This window comes from Pelmatolapia mariae, linkage group LG23 (assembly GCF_036321145.2).
Source record: "Pelmatolapia mariae isolate MD_Pm_ZW linkage group LG23, Pm_UMD_F_2, whole genome shotgun sequence".
In the NCBI taxonomy this organism is placed as follows: domain Eukaryota; kingdom Metazoa; phylum Chordata; class Actinopteri; order Cichliformes; family Cichlidae; genus Pelmatolapia; species Pelmatolapia mariae.
In genome coordinates, this window is record NC_086246.1 from 22,987,260 (window position 1) to 23,009,517 (window position 22,258).

A 22,258-nucleotide genomic window follows, 5' to 3' on the forward strand; every position below is an offset into this window, starting at 1 on the left:
TGCGAGGGCATTGTCTCAGGTTGTGTGTGCTTACCTCACACAGTGAAAGGCAAGATAGTGAGAGACACAGAGATAAAGCAACAGCTCCAAAGGTCAAAGTACAGCTTTGAAGGTGACTGATTGCCCAAAGCTTGAATAACAAAGACTGAAAGTAAAGTACCAAAAAAAGAAAAAAAGTGAGAAGCTGATTAAAACTGACTGACTTTTATCCTGCGAGGGCGCGGGAGATAGAGGGAGAACAAAACTGCTACTCAAAGCAACGATAACATGTGGAATGCAAAGGGAGTAATCCACTGAGCCTGAAGCTCAAAACAACCGCCCCCCCTCTGAAAAAGAAAAACAATCTAATTTGAAAGTGTTTTGAGATTAAAATTTTTAGCTATCTCTTGCAAACTTGGCCAAAGTTGAATGGAAAAGTGAATTTAATTGGTGCGGCCGATACGCTTAACAGGAACCAAAAGGTTTGCAGCTGCCACTGGAATCCCCACCTCAGCATTCCTGAGGTTAGCAAAGTCTAAAGTAAAGCCATAAAGTTTTAACTGACAGGGTTTCAATGAATGATTAAGCAACATAATGTGCCTGCAATACTCCGTGCCCTTGAACAGAGAGAGCACTGGCTGCTGACTTCTTAACTGAATGACAGTCCCTGTGAAGCAAATGCACTGCCCAAAAGTTTTCAGCACTAGCGCTCACAGAGCCATGGTGGAACTGAAGGACACCCGTGACCCCCGATGTCCCTTATGGAACCGACACGTGCCGTTAACGCAACTGAAACTTTAGCTGTGAGGATTAAGGGCTGTCCTTGATAGCTGACTGGTGGGGGTTGTTGGATGTGTTTGTAGTAAACTTACGACTGTTTGTAGTCACTCAACTATTGCAGGGTGGGGGGTTAGCAACGGAGGGGGAGGGATCTTGCACAACACTAGGGGGGGCGTGGGGGCGGGTGGGGGACACATGGAAAATCTCAGAAATGAACATAAGGGCTTGTAATGAATGATTAGGCAACATGGTGGCCAAGAAATACTCTGTGCCCTTGAGCAGACAAAGTGACTGTCTGACTTGTTGTCAGACTGTTAGAAAAAACAGAAAACAGGCTAAAATGACCCTAAATGATGAGATAATCCCACGTTTACCAATGAGGAAAGCCTGGACAAAATTAACCACTATGCAAGCAGCGTCAGTGCACAGTATTTATGTTTTATTGAAAGCGCCACACATACATCAACATAATCTGACTATGACTTGTGGTGTTAGTGGTCTAACATCTCAAACATAGGTGTAGCATATGAAACACTCCTGTGTCCCATGTATGGCGCTGGCTCAGTAGTATGTCTCTAGCTCCACCCAACCTAGAAACCAAAGGAGACGCAATTAAGAACATCGCTTTTGTCACATCTCGCCTCACATGCACCAGGGTTGACAAACTGGTGCGTTGAAAAAACAAAAGCCATGGTTTCAACAAGCTTGCACTCAATCCGTTAGGTTTGCTGGCAGCAATCAAAAGAAAAGAGACTCGACTTGTGGAAGGGGGGGTGCGGGGCTTTGAAGATATATGTTGCTGAATTTTGGCCAAATGCCGCCATGGCTTTGGTGGCAATGCTATTAGAAGACGTACCCTGCAGGGGCGGGAGAGGCTGTGTCATTTTGGTCTCACAGATGCTGATGAGATGACATCATCAGTGAGGCCATAAATAATCAGCCTGGGATGAAATGACTAAAAGGATCACAAGACACTGAAATGACCCTGTAGCTCAAAAGCTATGAGTGGAGTTTCATGTAAATGTAATTGAGTAAAACTGTCCTAACATGTCTCATGTGTTAGTCTAAATGTTAACTAGTCAGACATCCTAAAAAAATCCAAGTATTTCTGGTGGAAAGGCCAGCAACATAGTGTATTAGGTGGCGATTTTATGGTATTGGCATATAATAAACAATAATAAATTAAAAAGAGTAAATTAAATGAAATAAAAATCTGGAAAATGAAACACACATATTTTAATGCACTGTTGTCCCATTTATCCACCCGTGTTGCTTTGGTGTGAACGGCCACTTTTGGAAACATCAGCTCACAGATGTGTGCCTTGCTTAAATATAATGTAACTATTACCTGTTATTAATTCCACCAACTTTGTTCTGGTCAGAGTATCATAATAAAAATCCTTAAAAATCCTTGATGTGGGCAGTTTAATGCAGGAACAATTCCTATCAACTGTATGACTGTGCAGGAGAAATAGTACATCTACTGATCACGGAGGGGCTTTTAACTGCAGCAGCTTGAGAGGACGTAAACATAAATGGTTCCCACCCCCTTCCACCCAACCAACAGCTGAGCTTTAATGCCAGCCAGCTGATGGGCTCCTTTGTTTCAGTGGATGTGGTTCAGTAGCATGAAAATAGTTCCCACATGAAACTGTGCAAAACAAGGTTTGTAGAGTTTTTGAGCAACCAGGCCCTGATTACAGGAAGGATACATCAGTGCCACTGGCACTACAAGGAAAATGTTATTTAGTTTCATGACATTTAAGAGAATGGAGACATTTCCACAGCCTATACTGTATCACCAAATCTGGGCACTACAGGCCCAAGTTAGATTTTGCAGTGAACTATTCCTTTAAGTAGCAGGCTCGTCAAAGCACTTGATCATTTCTCTTCAAATTTGGATGTACAATAGATTTTAATGCAAAACAGCATATTTTGTGCTTCTCATTTCTCATTTGGGTAAAAAGGAGTTGCACGCTACTGCATTCAGATTAAAATGCAGAGACAAAACGGGGGCCCTGGGTGCCTCAGAAAGTGAAAAAATGTAAAGAGTTAGTGAAGCTCTTACCTCCTGGGTTTCGTCTGAGGATATATCTTCTGACTTCATCATAAAGGAAGATGAGGAGGGAGTAAGGGAAGGCACAGAACCACCACAATGGCCTAAAGGTATGGATGGACAGTCAGGTTGAGTTACATGGCAAAAAAAGCAAAACAAAACACAAGCACACTCGTCTTTTTTCTGTCAGGTTCTCTAAAGGCACATGAAAAGCTTTTGGAGTGAGCATTAGGCTGCGGAGAACCGGCTATTAGAATGAATTCAGAAGCTGTTAAAGCAAAACGAGGCAGAGAAATCTGATGACTCTGGCCTGCTGATGCGTTCATCTCTTTGAGACTGCTCTCTGGCGACTCTAACGAGGTTACTGAAAGACCACTAATGCAAAGCCCTGAAAACCAGCCCACAAAACTCTAGGATCTGTTTGTTATGTTTTTGTGCTTATTTCTGTGTCCTAGATCTAGTGCAGCTGTCTACATCTGAATATATCCACAGGTAAACGAAGAAATTACAAAAATAAAAAAGAGTAAAATAATCAGAAATAGGGACTACAACACAGAGAATAAGAAACTGGGATTATTTAAACACCAGAAGACACCCAAAGAAACAGGGGAGTGGGTAAGTTAGGGAAGAAAAAGGGATAGAAGTGCAAGAAAAAGATTAATATTGAAAAGATGGCAAAGGACAGTAGCATGCGAACTTTTCAGCTAATGAGCCTAAAGTGTCCTCACCGCTTTCTATTGTTCTCTTTTAGGCAAAGAAACTCATTAGTAATAGCAGCTCTTGTGCTTCGCTCTGCCTCTGAAGAGGAAATTACCAGTGACACTAGATAATAGCTGTCTTATTTTCAACAAGAAGGTAAAGCAAGATGACACCACTGAATTAAACACAACAAGATCAACACTTTACCAGGGGATTGTCTTGTGTTCATGAATGTCATTGCATGAATAAAGATGACAAAGAAGACAGCCACAAGAATAACAGTGGAAGAGCAAAAGTGTGCTTTATGAATAATTATTGAATTCTAAGGGTGTTTTCCTGAATTCGTGGTATTACTGGATGAAAAAGAAGAGCACAAGCTTGTCTGTGCGCTTGACTCACTTCATAGGGTACATTCTTAGGGCAACATCCATGCCCGGGCAGTATGACAGAAAGGCAGCCAGAGCCGTCTCCTCAAAGAGCCCAAAGATAAGGATGCGGTTCCTGCGGGGAAAAAAAAGTCAGAATCACCAAAACACTGGTGAATATTCTTAGATGTTCTAAAATCAAGCATCACAACATGGGAGGTCATTAAACTTTAAAGGTGCTCTTAGTTTTGATGTAAGTCCCGCCCTGAGATCTCTTGTGTCTCCACATATACGTACGCCATTCCTTGCTTCAAAATGGAGTTCCTCCTGGTCTTACAGATGATTAGATCAGCCCACTGGACGATTACAATGCTTGTGAAGAAAGCTGTGTGGCAGGTGAACTCTACAATCTTTCTGCGCTCATATGTCTAGTGCACAAAAAACAAAATGATAAGCTTAGAAAGCCTTTTCGAGCACTGAAACTCAAGTGAACAACACAATAAAGCTGAATAATTCTCCCAGTTCAGAGAACATGTAGTAGCATTACTGTGACTGACCCATTCCTGTCCATAACTGTCTTCCAGGTCATTTAGATATTTGTCATCCCACAGCACTCTCAGTCCTATCAGGTCCATGGGGAGGAAACCGTTTTCAGCCAGGATGACAAAATATGTGAAGAAGCCAGCTGTGGCCTGCATCATACCTAACAGGAGAAAAACAACAGGGAACTTCAGGAAATGCAGATTGTATTGATTTTTCTTTTTACATTCTGTAGTTTTTGGTGTCTAAATGGTTTCCCAGAGCTTGAAGGTCCACGACTACTTTTGATCACAAGGTGACTGCACAGGTCAGCTGATAGGAGGCAACCTTTCTGAAACCAGTAGTTCAGTCTGACTTGGGCTGACTGCTGTCACTCTCAGCGGGATTGTTGAAGGTTTGCAAATAACCGCAGCAAGAGATATGTATTTGTAGCGGGGCGTGGTCTGCAATGCCTCTCCAGGTGAGATGGATGAACCTGCGTGGCAACTGCAATCACACTTCGCCAGCTTAAAAGTCTGTGACTGTTTAATCTTGTAGTTGTTGTTGTTGTGGATGTGTGTGGTTGACAGCTGCAGAAATGCAGCCCATTGTGAGTGTACAGCAACTGTGTGTGTGTGAAAAGTGGTTGAATAAAGATGCTGAAAAGCGTAAGAATGTCGTTGGGTCTGCTGTGGTTATTTTACAGTGGTGCCGAAACCAAGGAGTAGGGTGGCATGGCAGACCCAGGACCGGGCCAGCCAGGGAAGGCGCTGGCCCGAATGGTGACCAAACTCACAGCCACACAACAAGAGCAGGCGGTGTTGTCATGCTTCCGGCAGGAAGAGCTGTGGAGGTGGAGGTTCAGCCAGATGGCCAGATGGCTCACTAATGTTGTGGTTGTTGTGGATGTGGATGGTTGACAGTTGCAGAGCTGCAGCCCATTGTGAGTGTACAGCAACTGTGTATGTGAAAAGCAGTTGAATAAAGATGCTGAAAGTATAAGAATATCATCGGGTCTGCTGTGTGTTCTTTAGAGTATTTTTCAGTGATGTATCACGGTTAATTGTCATCTCATCAGAAACAGATTAGATTTAATTGCCAACTTGTCCCCATTCAATCTCAGACTGATTGCACATTGAATCTGTTTTATGGCTACACTTGTGGCAGGTTTTAGTGATAGTGTTGTTATGTTTGACAATCTCATTTTTTCTGTTGTTTTCTGTGTAGTGCAATTTACTGTTTAGAAATGGTAATCACAATACTTAGAATACAGCAACATGTAAAAAAAAAAATAATGTTGTATTGTGAGTAAAGTATTGTGATAATATCGGAACGTGGGGTGTGTGGCAGTTCCCATCTATCAATAGCTTGCCCTTCACTACACAATTGCAGACATTTTAGATAGACCCTTCAAATGCAACTGATGTATATAAATAATGCACAAATGGGCAGAAGAGTTAGAATTGATTTTTGAGGGTTTTTGGAAAATTATATGTCATATTGAAGGTGCAGAATTCTCAAATACTGCCACAAAAATATAGATACAGTATAGTTAAAGCTGAATAAATAAATGATGCCTTACCAATCTGTCCATAGGATATACTGATGAGCCTTTCATTCACTAGCTTGTCTGTTTTGGGGTTTCTGGGCTGTCTCTTCATGATGTCGCTCTCAGCTTTCTCATAAGCCAGGGAGATGGCAGGGACCTGCAAAACCATAAGTGAATAAATAAATACATGAACTTTCCACCCAAATTTGAGTTCAGTTGAACCTCTCTATAGAACAGGATGAAGAGCCAAACAGCTCACCATGTCAGTTCCCAGATCAATACAGAGGATGGTGACGGTTCCCAGGGGCAGAGGGATGTTGGCGATGATGAAGAGGAGGAAGGGTGAGATCTCGGGGATGTTACTGGTCAGAGTGTAGGCGATGGACTTCTTCAAGTTGTCAAAGATCAGACGGCCTGAACAAAGTAATTTAGTAGATTCAGTGATGCTTCGTATTTTGTATTTCCAGATTTCTGCAGGTGTAGGTCTTGATATAGATCTTACCCTCTTCCACTCCAGTGACAATGGAGGCAAAGTTATCGTCCAGCAGGATCATGTCAGCAGCCTGCTTGGAGACATCAGATCCAGCGATGCCCATGGCGACACCAATGTCAGCTTTCTTCAGAGCTGGAGAGTCGTTCACACCATCACCTGTCACGGCCACAATGGCTCCCTGGACAAGGAAGAACATGTTTTTACAAGTTCCAAACAAAACATTTGTCAAACTGTGTCTGTCAGAATCCCTTTGGTGCTCACCTGTCTCTGGCATCCTTCCACAATGATCAGTTTCTGTTGAGGGGAGGTCCTGGCAAATACAATTTCAGTGTGGTGCTTCAGCAAATTATCAAGCTGCTCTGAGGTCATGTCTTTAAGCTCACCACCATGGACGACGCAGGCCTTAGCATCCCTGAAGATTAAATTACAAACACATTAGTATAACAGTAGGGTATCATCAGGACATTACATCAGGACATTTCAAAAAGTAAATTATGTGAACTTTGGTACTGTCAGCAAAAAAGTGTTCAATAACACTGTCACCTAATAAAATGTTCGATCCTCAGTACAGACAGTGAATCCCAACCTTTTGTTTTTAGCATTTATTTAATCCAACAGAATGTTATGTCATATTTTGTAAACAGAGGTTTTATATGAGTTTAAAAGAGCCTAACAATCCTAACCCTGCAAAAGCGCTAAGGAGGATAGTAATTTTAGCATGCTTTAACGTGAACACACACACACACACTATAACTTGTTGATGAATAAAAAGCAAAGCCACCAGCTAAGCATCACACCAAGATTTAATAGATGTAAATTAATGGTAAAAGCCTTTTTGGCTGTGTAGCAGTCAGGACCTCTGAAAGACAGAGTTAATTTAATTTAGCACTTTTTGCAATCTCAAGCAAACTTTAAAGCTGTATCATTAAAGAGAGAAACATTTTGAACAGTTCTCACTTGTGGTCAAGAAACTGTCAAAGCTACTTCAATAAATATTTGAAAGAGAACTAACCTAGGGTTGACCTCTGAAACTGGAATATTTAAGCGGGCAGCAATGTCTTCAACAGTCTCATTGCCTTCTGAGATGATACCCACACCTTTAGCAATAGCCTTGGCTGTAATTGGATGGTCACCTGTGACCATGATGACCTGAGAAAGCAGAGGAAAAATTGGAGTACTTTGTGCAAACAACAAAACAAACATCTGGTCATCCAAAAAGTTAGCATACCTTGATTCCAGCACTCCTGCATTTACCAACAGCATCAGGCACAGCAGCACGAGGAGGGTCAATCATGGCCATGAGTCCGACGAAGCACAGGTTCTCAGTGGGGAAGTTCACTTCATCAGTATCAAAAGCAAATCCCTCTGGGAACTGGTCATCAGGCAGGTGACAGTGGCAGAAACCTGAATAAGATACAAGAAAATACTTGAAAGATTCCCCTTTGCTAGCTAAAATTGAAATATACAGATAGCGAAGGAGGCTAGCTGTACCCAGTACTCTCTCTCCAAGACCTCCCAACTCAACATAGGCGTTATTGAAAGAGTCTTTCATCTCATCATCCAGAGCCTGCTCTTTGCCCTGAAGTAAAATGGTGGAACAGCGGTCCAAAATCCTCTCTGGAGCTCCTTTCATCACCAGCAGATGCTTGGTTTCCCCAGGTGTGCTGTTCTTATGGATGGAGAGCTGTGGGACAGCAGAGAGGCTGGATTTAAATGCAGGTTTAAGTGAATTACGTGAAGCAAAATTAAAATATAGTTTTACTCTAAACCGTTTGATAAGACTTTTTACTAGATTAATCAAAAACATTTAATAGATTCAGGTAAGGCAAGTTTTATTGCTAAAAATGCTGTTGTTAAAATTAGACTGGAATAAAATATATGTAAAATATAGACATGGCTTAGGGCCCTGAAAAGTAAGTTCTCACCAGCAGGGGCGACTCCCCTGGTTGAAACAAGTAGTATGATTGCAGAAATGTATAAGGATATTACAGTCATTTTGTTCTGATTTATAACTTCAGTAAATACTAGGGCTGTCAGCATTAATCGCTTTGCAATGACGTTAACGGCAAAACCGCTAACGCGTTAATCGAGCTACCCACACTAATGCGTTGACGCCGTCAAAAGATTGGGATTGCCTTAATTCTAAAGTTAAGACTTTGAAATAAGGCTTTCTGCAACTTTATAGTATGTGTTTTGTCTATAGATGTACTTTTTTGATCTAAACATTTAAGGGCTTTATCACACTGTGTAGATGGTTTACCTGGTATTTGTTTGTGGAATTGAAGGGGATCTCAGCAATTTTGGAGTATTTTTCTCTCATGTCACTAACAGATCCACAGCACAGCTCAATACACTTTAGCAAGGCGGCTTCTGAGGCATCACCAGCCACATGTCTCTGTGGATTTAAGCAAAAGACAGGGTTAGTAAAATAGGTTTATCATCACATCCCATGCCTTCTTTATAACAACATATTGAAAATGAGAATTGATGTGTACACAACTGTATTTAGGTAATCTGTTGCTGAATTACATAAAAAATATGGCATCTCAGGGTTGTGGATGTCATTTACTAAATTGGATAGATGATTATGGAGACCATGACTTAGACGAAGACTATTATACATCTGTATATTTAAAACAGACTTTAATTATCTTGAGTGGTTTCATAAAGATTTGTAGTGCTGTTTGGCTGCATTTGTATCTGGTTGAATCCCAAAAGTTCCAAGCCAAGCGATAATACTTCAAGACTTCCCACACAGTCACTGGTTCCCAGTATTCACTGGATATACTATCAAACTCAGGAAAAAGGGGTAATAAGCATTGTCTTTGTGTACAACCAAGGGTATGTGAACTTGTTACATGGAAAACAAATGTTTCTGATTTGTTCCTTCAGATGGATTATTTGGATGGGAAATTATTTGGAGTCTTTGTTGATGTTCACGATGGATGAACTAGAGCGGTTTTACAGATGAAAATTTCTCACCTTCAGAATGGGAAGGTTGCTCTGGTCAGCCAGGAAGACGGCGCGGTTGCAGAGTCCAGCGATTCTGGACAGAGCAGCCCAGGTGGCAGAGCTCCTGTCAAAAGAGGTACCGCTCTGGTTCTCAGTGGTGTCAGCCTCATGGATCTGGTTGTCAAACCACATGTGGGCCACAGTCATTCTGTTCTGGGTCAGGGTGCCGGTCTTGTCAGAGCAAATGGTGGAGGTGGAGCCCAGAGTCTCAACAGCTTCCAAGTTCTTTACCAGGCAGTTCTTCTTGGCCATACGCTTAGCAGTCAGAGTCAGACACACCTACAGACAATTGAGGTTTTTAGAACCACAGTCTTTTTGTATCAATAAATATAAGGTATTTAAAAGGAATGCCATTAGACACCAAAACTCACAGTGACAGTAGCCAAAAGACCTTCTGGCACGTTGGCGACAATGATACCAATAAGGAAGATGACAGCCTCCAGCCAGCCATATCCAAGGATGAGAGAAAGGATGAAGAAAGAAACTCCCAGGAAAACGGCAACTCCAGTGATGATGTGGATAAAATGCTCGATCTCAATGGCAATGGGAGTTTTTCCGCCCTCTAGACTGGAAGCCAGGGTGGCGATGCGGCCCATGACGGTATTATCACCAGTGTTGATGACGATTCCTCTGGCTGTGCCTGAAAACAGAAGACATAGTGATTCCACTGACATTTCATTTGGTTTTGACTTGAGATCATCAAGCTTATGTTTTCTCTAATTAGACAGTAAATCAATTTTTGTGTCTGTACCTTCAACACAGTTGGTGGAGAAGAAAGCAATGTTCCTGGTTTCCAGTGGGTTTTCATGGGAGAATTCTGGAGAACGAGTCTGGGGCTCTGATTCACCAGTCAGGGAGGAGTTGTCCACCTGAGGAATGAAAAAAAAGAAACAAACATGTTAACAGGGTCAGCAATAAGCTGTGATTGCTGTTGATGATGATCAGGTGATGCACAAGGATGGAGGGCTGAGGTTGATTTTGCCACTTCAACAATGAAAAATTACTGAAGAAGTATAATACATAAAATAAGATTTATATAAATAAAACCATAGCTGTCAAACCCCCACTCTAGAAAAATGTATGGTGTAATTAACACAAGTATTTGAGTTAAAGAACCTTGCAGCCATGAGCAGAGACAACTCTCAGATCAGCAGGAATTCGATCTCCTCCTTTCACCTCCACTAAATCTCCGAGCACCACATCCTCAGCGTTGATGCTCTTCTTCTCGCCATCACGGATAACCAGGGCTTGCTATAAAAATCAAAGATATTTTAGGAATTTTTAGGGAACACATCAAGCATACCTAGATATGTCAAAAGACACGAGATTTTTTTTTTTTCTTTTCCCATCAACAAAAAGTCAGATGAGTGATGGTAAAAATGTATCATCATTGTTGTAATACTGATGAAGAAACGCTACTCCTTAGAATTGTGCAACTAGTACTGTTGGGTGTTACCGCTGGGAGGCTACCAAGCAAAATGATACAAAAACAGTGTGTATAAATGAGCTGTTACATTAGCTTTTCTTTTTGTGTCTCACCTGTGGGACCAGGTTCTTGAAGGACTCCATGATCTTGGAGCTCTTGGCCTCTTGGTAGTAGGAGAAGCAACCGGTGATGATGACGACAGCAGAAAGCACAATACCTAGGTACAACTACATTAACAGAGAAGGCACAGTTAGGTCGTCTTTTGTGTTATACATTATTTATTTAACATCAGTGTTGGGGAGTAACGGAATACATGAACCGGCGTTACGTATTTACAATACAAAATATGAGTAACTGTATTCCGTTATAGTTACCGTTTAAAAAGGTGGTATTCAGAATACAGTTGCTTTGTTAAAATAAATGGATTACACGGCGGTCTTTTTCTGTTTCATATGTTAGTCTATGCCCTCTTTATTTTTGGTAATTCCACGCCGGTGGAAACCCAAACAACGCACGCATTAAGAGGCTCTAATGCCTGTGTCTGAATCTCGCAGCCCATGCCACCCCTACTTGCGGCCCGCATAATAGCATAAAGAAATATTTTTTAAATTATTAAAAAAATTATTTAAAATGAAGGCAACAGGCAGAGTGTTACAGGCATAGCCCTAAAGAATGTAGCCTCATGGGCAGTGTAGTCCGTGCTGCAGGGAGAATGGACTGCCATACCCGTTATGTGTCTGTGAGCGCGAGGAGGGAGAAAAAGGAGAGTGGAAAAGTACGAGTTGTCACCGACCAGAAACGGGAGCTGGAAGCATGTAAATATAATAATAACCACTGCAGCAAAAAAGAGTGCCTGACGAGCCCAGTTGTAAGTTTTCTATTAAGACTCGACTGTACACCGTGTTCGTGTTTTCCTCCGAAACAATAAGTTCCGTTGGAGCAGCCTTTCAATGCCTCTCTCTGTCTCTCGCTAGCAAAGCTGACCCAGACAACAAAGTAAAGCTAGTTTTCGGCTACGAGCCAGTCACAGAGCCCAATGTATTAGCCAGAGGTCCCTTTACTACGATTTGGAGCCGCGGACCTGTTTTATATAAGCACGGAATAGTTTTCTATACAAGATCGCTGCAAAAAGTGAAGCCTTACATAATGTCCACCTACTGTTACTCATTTTATGTTAAGATTCAAAAATCTAGTTGATATTGGTATTGGTATGGCAGGTAACCTAGTAATAGTCATAAATCGCACAGCAATAGTACATTCATGTAGTTGTAAAAAGCATGATAATATATTAAGTAATCCAAAGTATTCAGAATACGTTACTCTCACTGAGTAACGTAATGGAATACATTACAAAATACATTTTGGGGCATGTATTCTGTAATCTGTAGTGGAATACATTTTTTAAAGTGACCTTCCCAACACTGTTTAACATACAACAATCTAGTTGAAGACTTTATTTTTACGTTATCATTTGCAGGTTCATCTTCTGAGGCAGCCTGGATACCGTAAGCCAAGAAGCAGAGGATGGCACCAATCCACAGCAGCATGGAGAAACCACCAAACAGCTGGAAACAAGAGGAAATAACAATCAGGCTTTGCTGGTTGTACTGGTTTACAGTGACTCATACTAATTTTGCATTTCTACTATTTGGATATTCCACCACAGGTCCGGTTTGCAAGGGGAGGATGTTTGACTCCTACCTGTTTGCAGAACTTGACCCATTCAGGTGTCGTAGGAGGAGGTGTGAGGGCGTTGGGGCCATCTCGGGCCAGGATCTCTTTTGCTCTGGAGGAGGAAAGACCCTAAAAAGAACAATAAAGGTAAGAGGAAAGGTTAAGCTGTGTAAAACCTGATATGAAAATGTGTGATTCCAGTTTTTCCCTTGTTCCTAAAAAGGTTTTAATCTTTGTTGACTTGAGGACAAACATAATGAAGAACAAGAACATTTCAGTTTAATACGTACAGCATTTAAACCCAAAGAAATGGGGAATTAAGGCCTCATGGAAAACCAAGAAGAAAAAACAACAACCACAAGATGAAATACCTCAGTAATCTTAAAATTACAGCTTCCTCTCCTTAAGAACAGACAACAAGAGAAATCCACGCTTATGGGAAATCAAGTCTTGTAATTAACAGTGGGCGCGAAGGCTACCAAGTGATCAGGTTGTGTCTGTTTCTATGAAATCCTCTGAAGAAATACGGGGAATTTTTTTACTACTATTTTCTTTGTTGGCAGAGTCAATAAAGCCTGTTTCCCTATATGAGTGAAACTGTTCAGACAGGTCAGATTCCAGGAGATAATCAGCCTCAAGCAATCATTAGGTGGGTCTGTATTGGTGTGTGAAAGTGCATTCTGTGTGTTTATCTGTAGCTTGATGAAGATCACATGGAGCTACTATTGAATAGTATCCAAGTCTGCCTTTTGTAGTGTGGTATGTATTGATACTTTAAAGGTCCAGTTCACCATCTGTCTAACTAGTTAATGTAACTTCCTGTAACTTCACTTGAGTTGTTTAAAAAAAAAAACTTCTTCATTTCCACAAGTAATCTGGGACTATAAAGACAACGTATTTTGTTTGTGCCACTTGTGGCATTAAAAAGAGTCAAGAAACAAAGCCTGGGATAGGCTCCAGCCTCATGACGACTGGTTAAACAGAAAAGAATGGATGGATGTTACTTTACAGAGACAATATTCCTCTACCAGCTTTTATTGGAATGAATGAAGGCAGGAAGCTAATTACAAGTAGGCTAAAGAAACAAATAGCTAAGTGCCACATGGCCCATGACTCGATCTCAGGCTCCTTCTGTCCATGTGTCAAAGCATCGTTGGGCAAGATACAGAATCCCAAGTTTACTCCCGATGTACCTATCAGAGTGTGAACATGTTGACATGTTAGATAAAAGTGCTTAGTAAAGATAGAAGCACTGTATTAATGTGTGTGTGATTGGGTGAAAGCAGTTTGAATGCCCATATTAAGTAGAAAGGTGCTAGATAACAGTGTTTCCCAACCAATGTGCCGCGAGAAATGATCAGGTGTGTCGTGGAATATTACCTGGTTCCACCTGATTAGTACTCTAAGCGTCCGGCGTGAGTAATGGGCAGAACAATTACATTCTCTTCCACTAGAGGGCAGTACAACTACCTGCTCTAATTGAATGGGTTGCCAACTGCCAGTAAAACAGAAGAAGACGAAGACGAAATTACATAATAGTCATGCTCTGAGTGAAAGAATGCAATGCGTAATAGCAATAGATAAATATTTGCAAAGAAAAAGTACTCAATCTGACCTGGGTCTTGGAGAAAGTTCCGACCCAGATGACGCCCCTAGCATGAGTAGTGGTCAGAAGAAAGCAAACTATACTGGGGACAAACCGAGCCAATTCTGCTATACCTGGTGCGCGGGGAAAAATGATCAATATGCTTTTTGTGACATTTTTGTTTGGTGCCGTGCCGTGTGATTTTTCTAATGTGATATATGTGCCGTGGCTCCAGAAGGTTGGGAAACACTGCTATATAAGTACCAGTTCATTTGACAAAGTACACTAAACTGTTGCCTGTCCTGAGTCATGTGCTTATAACTAGGGAAGGATTGAGCCAATATATAGTATCCGTATCAGTCTGATCCTGATCTAAATTACTGGATCGGATATCGGGGAGAAAAAAAAAGTAATCCGATCCATTAAATATCACAAAAACATCTTACAAAACTTGCAACATGGCGTAACCCACGTAGTGAAATAGCACGTCGGAGCAGTATGCGTCACATGATAGAGTGACTGTTGTGTGCGAGACCTGTCGGCGGTCTGGAGTTCACACTGAAAGCATTTGGAGCCTCGCTACGTGCTGCCAAACCAGGTGTTGTACCAAGGTAGGTATCCCCAACAAAATTTGTACCTCTTGCATTGCGAGCATTCGCTGGGCACGGAGTGCCGATCCAGGTTTTTCCGCCTCCATTACAGACAATTAGACGTGGAAGTAGTGATGTTTTAGTTTTGTGAAAAAGTGAAAAATTAGTGTCGTAACATTACCATTCAGTTCGAGGGTTACAACAGAAAATTATATATTTATTGATCTCACGTGGTATTGGTTGGGATTATTTTAACAAATGAAGGGCATTTTGTCTGATAAATAGATGTAACTTTACTGTATAAAGAGCTAAAACCTTCAAAGTTTTAGGACTAGTTAGTCATTATAAGCGTTTGTGAACTAAAAATCAAGAATGTGGGATACTCTTTGTCCCTGATTTAGGCAGGGGGGGACATATTGTGGCAGGATCAGCCTGATATTATTTGTATCCCACTATAACTTCACTGTATAAAGAGCTAACATCTCCAAAATTTCAGTATTTAGTCGTTATTAGAAGTGTTTGTGAACTTCAAATCCAGAATGTGGGATAGTGTTTGCCCGTGATTTGGAGAGCCCAGCGTGTGCTCCTGATGCAGGGGAAACAAATTTTGTCGGGGATATCTACTTTGGCACGACACATGGTTAAACAGTTTCGTGGTTCGAAAACAAAATATGAAAAACACTTTTTTTCATACTCATGTTTTGTATAGAAATTACACAAAATTCATTAGCCTACACTGACATCCATCTTGATAAAAGATGAGTGTCTGGATGTCTATTTATGTTAAGCTTTAAGTATAAAAGGGTCCATTCTTTTTTTCAGAACCAAAGAATTTTTGAAATCTGCATAAAATTGCATTTTAAATTAATTTTTGAATATTACTTTAAATACTTAGATTTAAAGTTCTGCTAAAAGTTTAAATAAAAAGATTAGTATTGCTGGACTGCAAAATATTTTGGGTGTAATAGAATAGCTTTAGTGTTTTGTTTTTTACAGTTTTTAAAGTTAGCATGAACTTAAAAAAACAGTTTTATTGATTATAAAATAGACTGTATGGGATTCATATCGGTATCTGCAGATATCCAAATTTATGATATCGGTATTGGTATCGGACATTAAAAAGTGGTTTCGTGTCACCTCTACTTATAACCTCATGTTGGACTATGAAATCCTCCTTGACCTGTGGGATTATCTTCTAAAAAAACACAGTTCTAAAAAACTAGACACCCACATGCCCGTCTGAAGTGCTCACCCTGGTTAGGTCAGTTCCATATTTCCTGATAAGTTCTTCCAAAGTTAACCTGTGATCATCCTATTGAGAGAGTAGGAGAGGAAAAACAAAGAGATTGAGAAACATTGAGTAAAACAAGCCGAAATCCCACAGGCAGGCATGCATTTTATTACATGTGTTTTATTATGTGAATGTAGCAGCAGAAAATTGCTGTTTGCGCATGAAGGATGAGTTGATGTGATCTAAGGAACCACAGAATACAACAACAACAGAGCCTCTCACTCACTCAGCATTAAAACCCAATCTAGATAAACATGACTTAGAAGGTAATTATAGCTGACAGCATCTTAATAACATGGGAGTGTACGTCCAGCAATGTAAGCAGCAATCTTCATGAAATATGGCTCAGACACCTACATCTCATGAGACCAGCAATGAGGCCAAAGCAGAGGTTTGCCTCAGCCGTGACTGCATCATTGCTGTGGCCACTGGCAGCAATTGAGTGACTGTCATTAAAGTTCACGAACGTTTATTCAAAGCCTTTTTCTTTCTGTGACACAGTCAAACTATTTAGCAGTAGTTTTGCATGCTTAAAATTCTCACTTTTCTTACATGACATCAAGCCAGTCAAGTTACAGATGATCACAGAGTGGCTGCATGTGAGCTGAGTACTCACCAGGTCCACTTCTTTCTTCAGCTCATCCATGTCCTTCTTCTTTCTAGCCTTCTTGCTTTTCTGTCCTCCATTTTCTGACGTTGCTGCCAGTTTGTAGTTATCCTTTCCTTTCTGGAGAGAAGAAAGTGGCACAAAATGCGGCATTAATAAAACTGAACATATGTGGGGGAAATTGCCCTGAAGCTTCCTCTTCTGTTGTGCAAAAATAAGAGCAGAAAGTCAGGTCAGCCGTCCTGTTCAAACATGCTCTGACACCGGTGTTAATAACTGTTAGAAGAGCGAAATTCTTTAATCTTGATCCAGATAATCTTGGGTTTATAATGCTGCCAAAGCTGTAAAAATAAATTTAAGTTAGAAAAAGGAGAACTGACATTAACACGAAACGATAAATTGAGCCCTGTGAGATCTAGGTTATCACTGATGGTGACTCCAAACCTAGCCCCAAGAATAACCTCATGATTTGGAAAAGACAAGAAGTATTTTTGTTTTATCTCAAAAGAAATTCTATTTCTTAACCAAAATAACCAAAATTTAGACTGAGCTCAAACCTGAAAAGAAATGCAGAACCTAATCTTAAGCTAAGTTTAAAGGCCAAAATCTGTGACAAAATTTCAGTACTTACTCCAAACCCCATGATTGTATTTCAAGTCCAACAGCAGTCAATCTTCCTGCCTTAAAAGTTAAACTTCCCTCCTCCACTTCTCTCTCTCACACCTGCACTGTCTCTTTCACTCCCTTATCTTCCACCCTCTCCAGAGCAGAGACGATGGGTGGCATCAGTTTGGCACACCTTTATACCTGACCTGGTGGAGCCGTGGCTGGGCAGGGCAGGACCATGTGGGGGCTAAAGATCACTCAAACCCTATGTGTTGCACAAACTGCCTCCTGTCTTCCACTTGACTTTCACCCCTCATTCTGCCATTATGAAAACAATTTACATTTTCTTGCTCATTAATTTTACCTGAAGCGTTTATGTGTTTATGATGTCTCCACCCGCTTGAGGTTGAGAAACACTGGAGTGAATCCAGCTATGAAGGTGACTTATTTCCTCAAATCTTCATTAACAATGGCTGAAAGTAGGGACTAGATGCTTAAAATGGACTTTTATCTTGTGAGGGTGCAGGTGAAAGGAGAAGTAAACTGGTGCACATAGCAAAGATACAATTTGGATTGCAATGGAAGTAATCCAGTGAGCCTGAAGCTTTCTGAACTTCCCTTATGAAAAAAAAGATCATCCAATTCATTTTAAAGTTGCATTACTTTAAGAAAGGGCTGCTCTACAATGCCTTTTACTATGCTAAACCACTGTGTTTAACATAAAATGCTGAAAAAAAATTCCTTGGTTTGCTGCCTGCTACTCCCTTACATTAACTAAAGCCAAAAACCATTTGAGACTTTTTCTGCTTTCACACACTGTTGCATAACAACTCATAATAGCTGTAGCTCACCGCAGTACAATCAAACCCAGGATAGGATATTGGTTTGTGGTGTAGTGATCTGAAAGTCATCGGGATGCTAATGAACAAAATGTGCCCGTCATGTCAACACCCAGAGATACCTTTGTCTTAACGACATATGATCACACCTTCTATCCAAAAACACGAGCACACACATTGGAAATTAGTGTTTAGACTTTCATTTGCAGAGTTTGTACATGTGGATGCTTGAGTCTTTGGGATGTACCACCTCCCACACGGAAATTATGCAATTCTTGCATCAATAAAACCAAAACAGTGAACCATGATTGAGCCTAAGTGGCTCCCTCAGAGATTTTATGGAGATAATGTAGGTTTTAGCTCTGCAATTAAGGCATTATAGGCTCTTGTATAACCCTAAACAATCCTGTGTCATACACAAACAACGTGGGAGCTGAAAATGTAAAACATGGCCTTTAGAACGTTACTGTACTACCAACTACATGAGAGTTAACATGAATATTATTAGGGGAAACACCAGCAGCAGAGGCACAGGGTCCAAGCAATTTAAAAGACACTGAAGTGCTAGATTTGAAAAAAAGCAGCAATGTGAACAGCCGTACTTATGCTTAAGAAAAGTGATTATAACGGAAGCCAACTTTGCAAAATATACAGTACAATGTAAAACAGAGTGGGTATAAAGCATTCACGATGCAGATTCACATAACTGTAAAGACACATGTCCAGAAATTTAAAAAAGTATGTGCAGAAATGTACATGCAAATGCATAAATATAACCTCTTAAAGTTTTGTAGAGAAACAGGTCAACGTACAGAACTGTGTAAACGTCTTGAGCCACCGTTCATTTCTTTATATTTTACTTCCAAGCAGCAAGGCTTGCTTGCTGGAGGTCTTTCAAAATTTGTCTTTGGAGAGTTTTTCACTCATTTTGAAACCAGTGAGAAAAGGCCCAAGTATGCCACATTCCACAAGAACTGGAAAATCAGTGACAATAGGTCTGATGGAGTGATGAATCCAAATTTCACATTTTTAGTTCAGACTGGAGACAGGTTCAACACTGAGTGTCTACAGTCTATGAACAATGGTGGAGGCTCTGTCATGGTTTGGACTGTATTTCAGTCAGTGATGTTGGAGATCTTGATAAAGCTAATGAATTATGAACACAGAAAAGTACCATCAGGCTTTCATTCACCATGCAATACCACCATCTGGAAAGCATCTGATTGGCAATGGCATAATTTTTCAGAATGACAATGGCCACTGGAATACTTCCCTAGATTTTTATGTAATGTAACATTTCAATGTAACGATTAATGTAACTATTCAGGATTTGTGAATAGGAGAGCCAAGAATTTAGACTGGCCATTCCAGATTCCTACCATCACCTGGGTGTATTGGACTTAAAGCATCACAATCAGCAGAAATGAGCTTCCTCCAAAGGGTGACTGGGCTTAGGCTAGGGTGAGGAGGTAATCCGGGAGGGGCTCAGAGCAGAGCTACTGTTTCCCCACATTCGAAAGAGCCAACTGAGGTGGTTTGGTGATCTGACTGCAATCCATCCTAAACTTCTCCTAGTGAGGTGTGAAGCGTCTACCCAGGAGAGCACCAGGGCAGACCCAGGACTCACTGGAGAGATTATATCTCTCAAATGGCGTTGGAATACTTCCTTCAAAAGATGCTTGCCATCAAGCAAGCATTCAGGACTGTGCATTTAAAGAATTTCTTATGTCAGAGGGATTCAACACTGGGCTTGAATACACACTAAAATCTACCTTTGAAAATATAGCAAAAGAGTCTCAAAGTTCCCTAAACTGAGACTAAACCTGGATATGCAACATGTAAATGAGTGCTCTAAAAAGTCCTGACTGGGGCAAGAAAGCTGACATTAAGCCGTCTATAGTAGTGCCAACATACTGACTGCCTACATGGATTATAAAAGGCAATTTCAGAATAACTTATCATGGCAAAAGGACACTCAAGTGCAGTACATGTACAGACCAGTGATTCTTAAGATTTTGATTTTAGTGCTTTGTCCTCCTCATAGCCACTCCTGCAGCGAGGGTGACAGTCAAACCCGTGTTGACATGTGAGAACATTTCCCTTGCTGTCATTTCTACTCCTCCAGAGATGCCTGAGAAATAGACATACATCTGTTCTTTACTTGAGAAGCTATCATATGATTACAGCTAAAATGTGTGACTTGTTTGCTACATCTTATTCCTACTGTAGGCTTCTTCAAGGTTTCTTCAGGACCCCTTCCCCCACCCAAGTTCTTGTACAAGACAGCACAAAGCCTACAGATACTTGGAATCAAAAATATCCATTAAATAAATATGACTTTGTGCCGTTTATTTTTAATTTGATATAAAACATTCACTTGAGGAGTGATGAGAAAAAAGGCACAGATATGTAAAATGCAACCACAGTCGAACCAAATTACAGCCACGAGATAAGAACAGCATATTTCCCACCCCACTGAGACAGTAAATCCTCGTGCTGTAACAGCACATATCATCATGTATATTTGTTCATCTACAACATGCTCGCAGTCAAAAAGCTGTATATTAATTTTATTTATTTATGTGTAGTAATGTTTATTTCTTCTGCACAGTCAGGGATTTTAACGTGTGAATATATGGTTACTGATGTGTCATGTCGATACCCAACAAAATGCAGTTTTTGATCGCTTGAGTTAGTCAATTTTTTTTAGATCGTCTTTAGAGTATCATGGTCTTATATTAAGTATTATTTTGAAAGATTATTTAGACTTTTAAATATTTTTTTAATCAGAATTATTACTTTCAGTTATTTTAAAATAAATATAGTTTTTATTAATTTTTAAAAAAATATTTACATTTTTTTAATGATTTTTTTTATAATGCAAATTTTGACTGGCAACTATCTTACCTTACCTGGTTATGTTTTTCAGGGCAAAATTAATAATGATATGGCAGATTACTCAACAGATTTTCTCTGAGCTTAAGGCTGTTAAAACATGTAATGTGTGCAGAAGCATCTCCCTGCAGTGTACCCAAATATGAAAACACTGACTGGTAACGCCTTCAATTCCCAAGGGAAAATAAAGGGAAAGCATCAGTATTATCGGCAATGCTTTGTCTTAGTACAGTCGTTCCCAAGCTGTGGGGCAGGACAAAGCGGATGTGACATGGATGACCAGGTGAAAAACGATTTAAAATGAAATCAAATGCATCAGATTGTTTTAGGTAAGATAATTAAGAGTTTGCTGATGCTATTGCACTGACTTTTATTTTGTAAGGTAAAGACTGTAAAATAATAAAAGAGATATAATAAAGAAAATAGATAGAAAACATGAACAATCAGACAACACCAATGAGCAAGCAAAAGTGGGAAGGAAAAACTCCCTTTTAACAGGAAGAAACCTCTGGCAGTACCAGGGTCAGGGACAGGCAGCCATCTGCCACGGCCTGTTGAGGGAGACAGGAAAAAAAGACACACTGTGGAAGGCACACAAATACTATCATAAAAACATTCAGGCCTAAACAGAGCAACCACAATATACAACACCAAGACCCAATCAAGCTGCTACCAATACCATTGAAAAATAAGAACTTTACACTGAATGTGAGAAAAGCTAAAATATTTCTTGCTGAAGAAATGAGCTGGAAGTGACAGCCGAGTCTCACTCATGCCATAACTCAGTACTTCAGAGCACCGCCACCAAAGCACACGTTGCACCTAAAGGAGCCTTGACCAAACAGATATAACTGACGCCCCAGAGATAAGAACTGGCCTTACCTTTATAACAATATTATAAAATTCTAATTAGCTTTTAACATGCACTTCAAAGACAAGTAAAGATACTAAACAGCCCAGCTGGATTACAGACTTCAGTAGATTATACCAATGGTTCCCAGAAGGTAGGGTGGGAACATTGTGTTGGGACAGCCAGGTGAAAAATGTTGTTAGGTTTAGGTTAGGTTGTGGACAATAACACAGTTTTTATGATTTTGTCTTTGTACGTGACATCAAGGTGGACTGCAAATAACACAATCAACATGTGAATAAAGTGCAGGCTTTCAGCTTTAATTCAAGGGTTTTAACCAAACTATTTCAGAGCCCAAAAAGTAATTGCACAAACTATTTTCATAAATATAAGAATTGTTTTTATTCCCTTGCTGCCAACAAACATCATGGTTCCTCTCTTGA

General features: G+C 40.4%; 1 protein-coding gene across 1 annotated transcript in view; it reads right to left on the reverse strand.

Moving 5' to 3' along the window:
- Positions 1-1,203: 1,203 nt before the first annotated feature.
- Positions 1,204-22,258, reverse strand: part of LOC134620204 (sodium/potassium-transporting ATPase subunit alpha-1-like) — a 29,687-nt gene continuing 8,632 nt past the window's right edge. Inside the window, exons 2-23 of the mRNA XM_063466244.1 lie at positions 16,635-16,745; positions 15,980-16,039; positions 12,580-12,681; positions 12,342-12,443; positions 10,992-11,105; positions 10,569-10,703; positions 10,204-10,321; positions 9,824-10,092; positions 9,423-9,731; positions 8,701-8,835; positions 7,932-8,124; positions 7,669-7,844; positions 7,453-7,589; positions 6,702-6,852; positions 6,450-6,618; positions 6,207-6,361; positions 5,981-6,104; positions 4,437-4,582; positions 4,177-4,307; positions 3,914-4,015; positions 2,828-2,919; positions 1,204-1,349 (exon numbers count right to left, since the gene is read on the reverse strand). Of these exons, the coding sequence (XP_063322314.1) occupies positions 1,321-1,349; positions 2,828-2,919; positions 3,914-4,015; positions 4,177-4,307; positions 4,437-4,582; positions 5,981-6,104; positions 6,207-6,361; positions 6,450-6,618; positions 6,702-6,852; positions 7,453-7,589; positions 7,669-7,844; positions 7,932-8,124; positions 8,701-8,835; positions 9,423-9,731; positions 9,824-10,092; positions 10,204-10,321; positions 10,569-10,703; positions 10,992-11,105; positions 12,342-12,443; positions 12,580-12,681; positions 15,980-16,039; positions 16,635-16,664 (2,979 nt within the window). The 5' untranslated portion in view covers positions 16,665-16,745 and the 3' untranslated portion in view covers positions 1,204-1,320. The remainder of the gene's footprint in view (positions 1,350-2,827; positions 2,920-3,913; positions 4,016-4,176; positions 4,308-4,436; positions 4,583-5,980; positions 6,105-6,206; positions 6,362-6,449; positions 6,619-6,701; positions 6,853-7,452; positions 7,590-7,668; positions 7,845-7,931; positions 8,125-8,700; positions 8,836-9,422; positions 9,732-9,823; positions 10,093-10,203; positions 10,322-10,568; positions 10,704-10,991; positions 11,106-12,341; positions 12,444-12,579; positions 12,682-15,979; positions 16,040-16,634; positions 16,746-22,258) is intronic.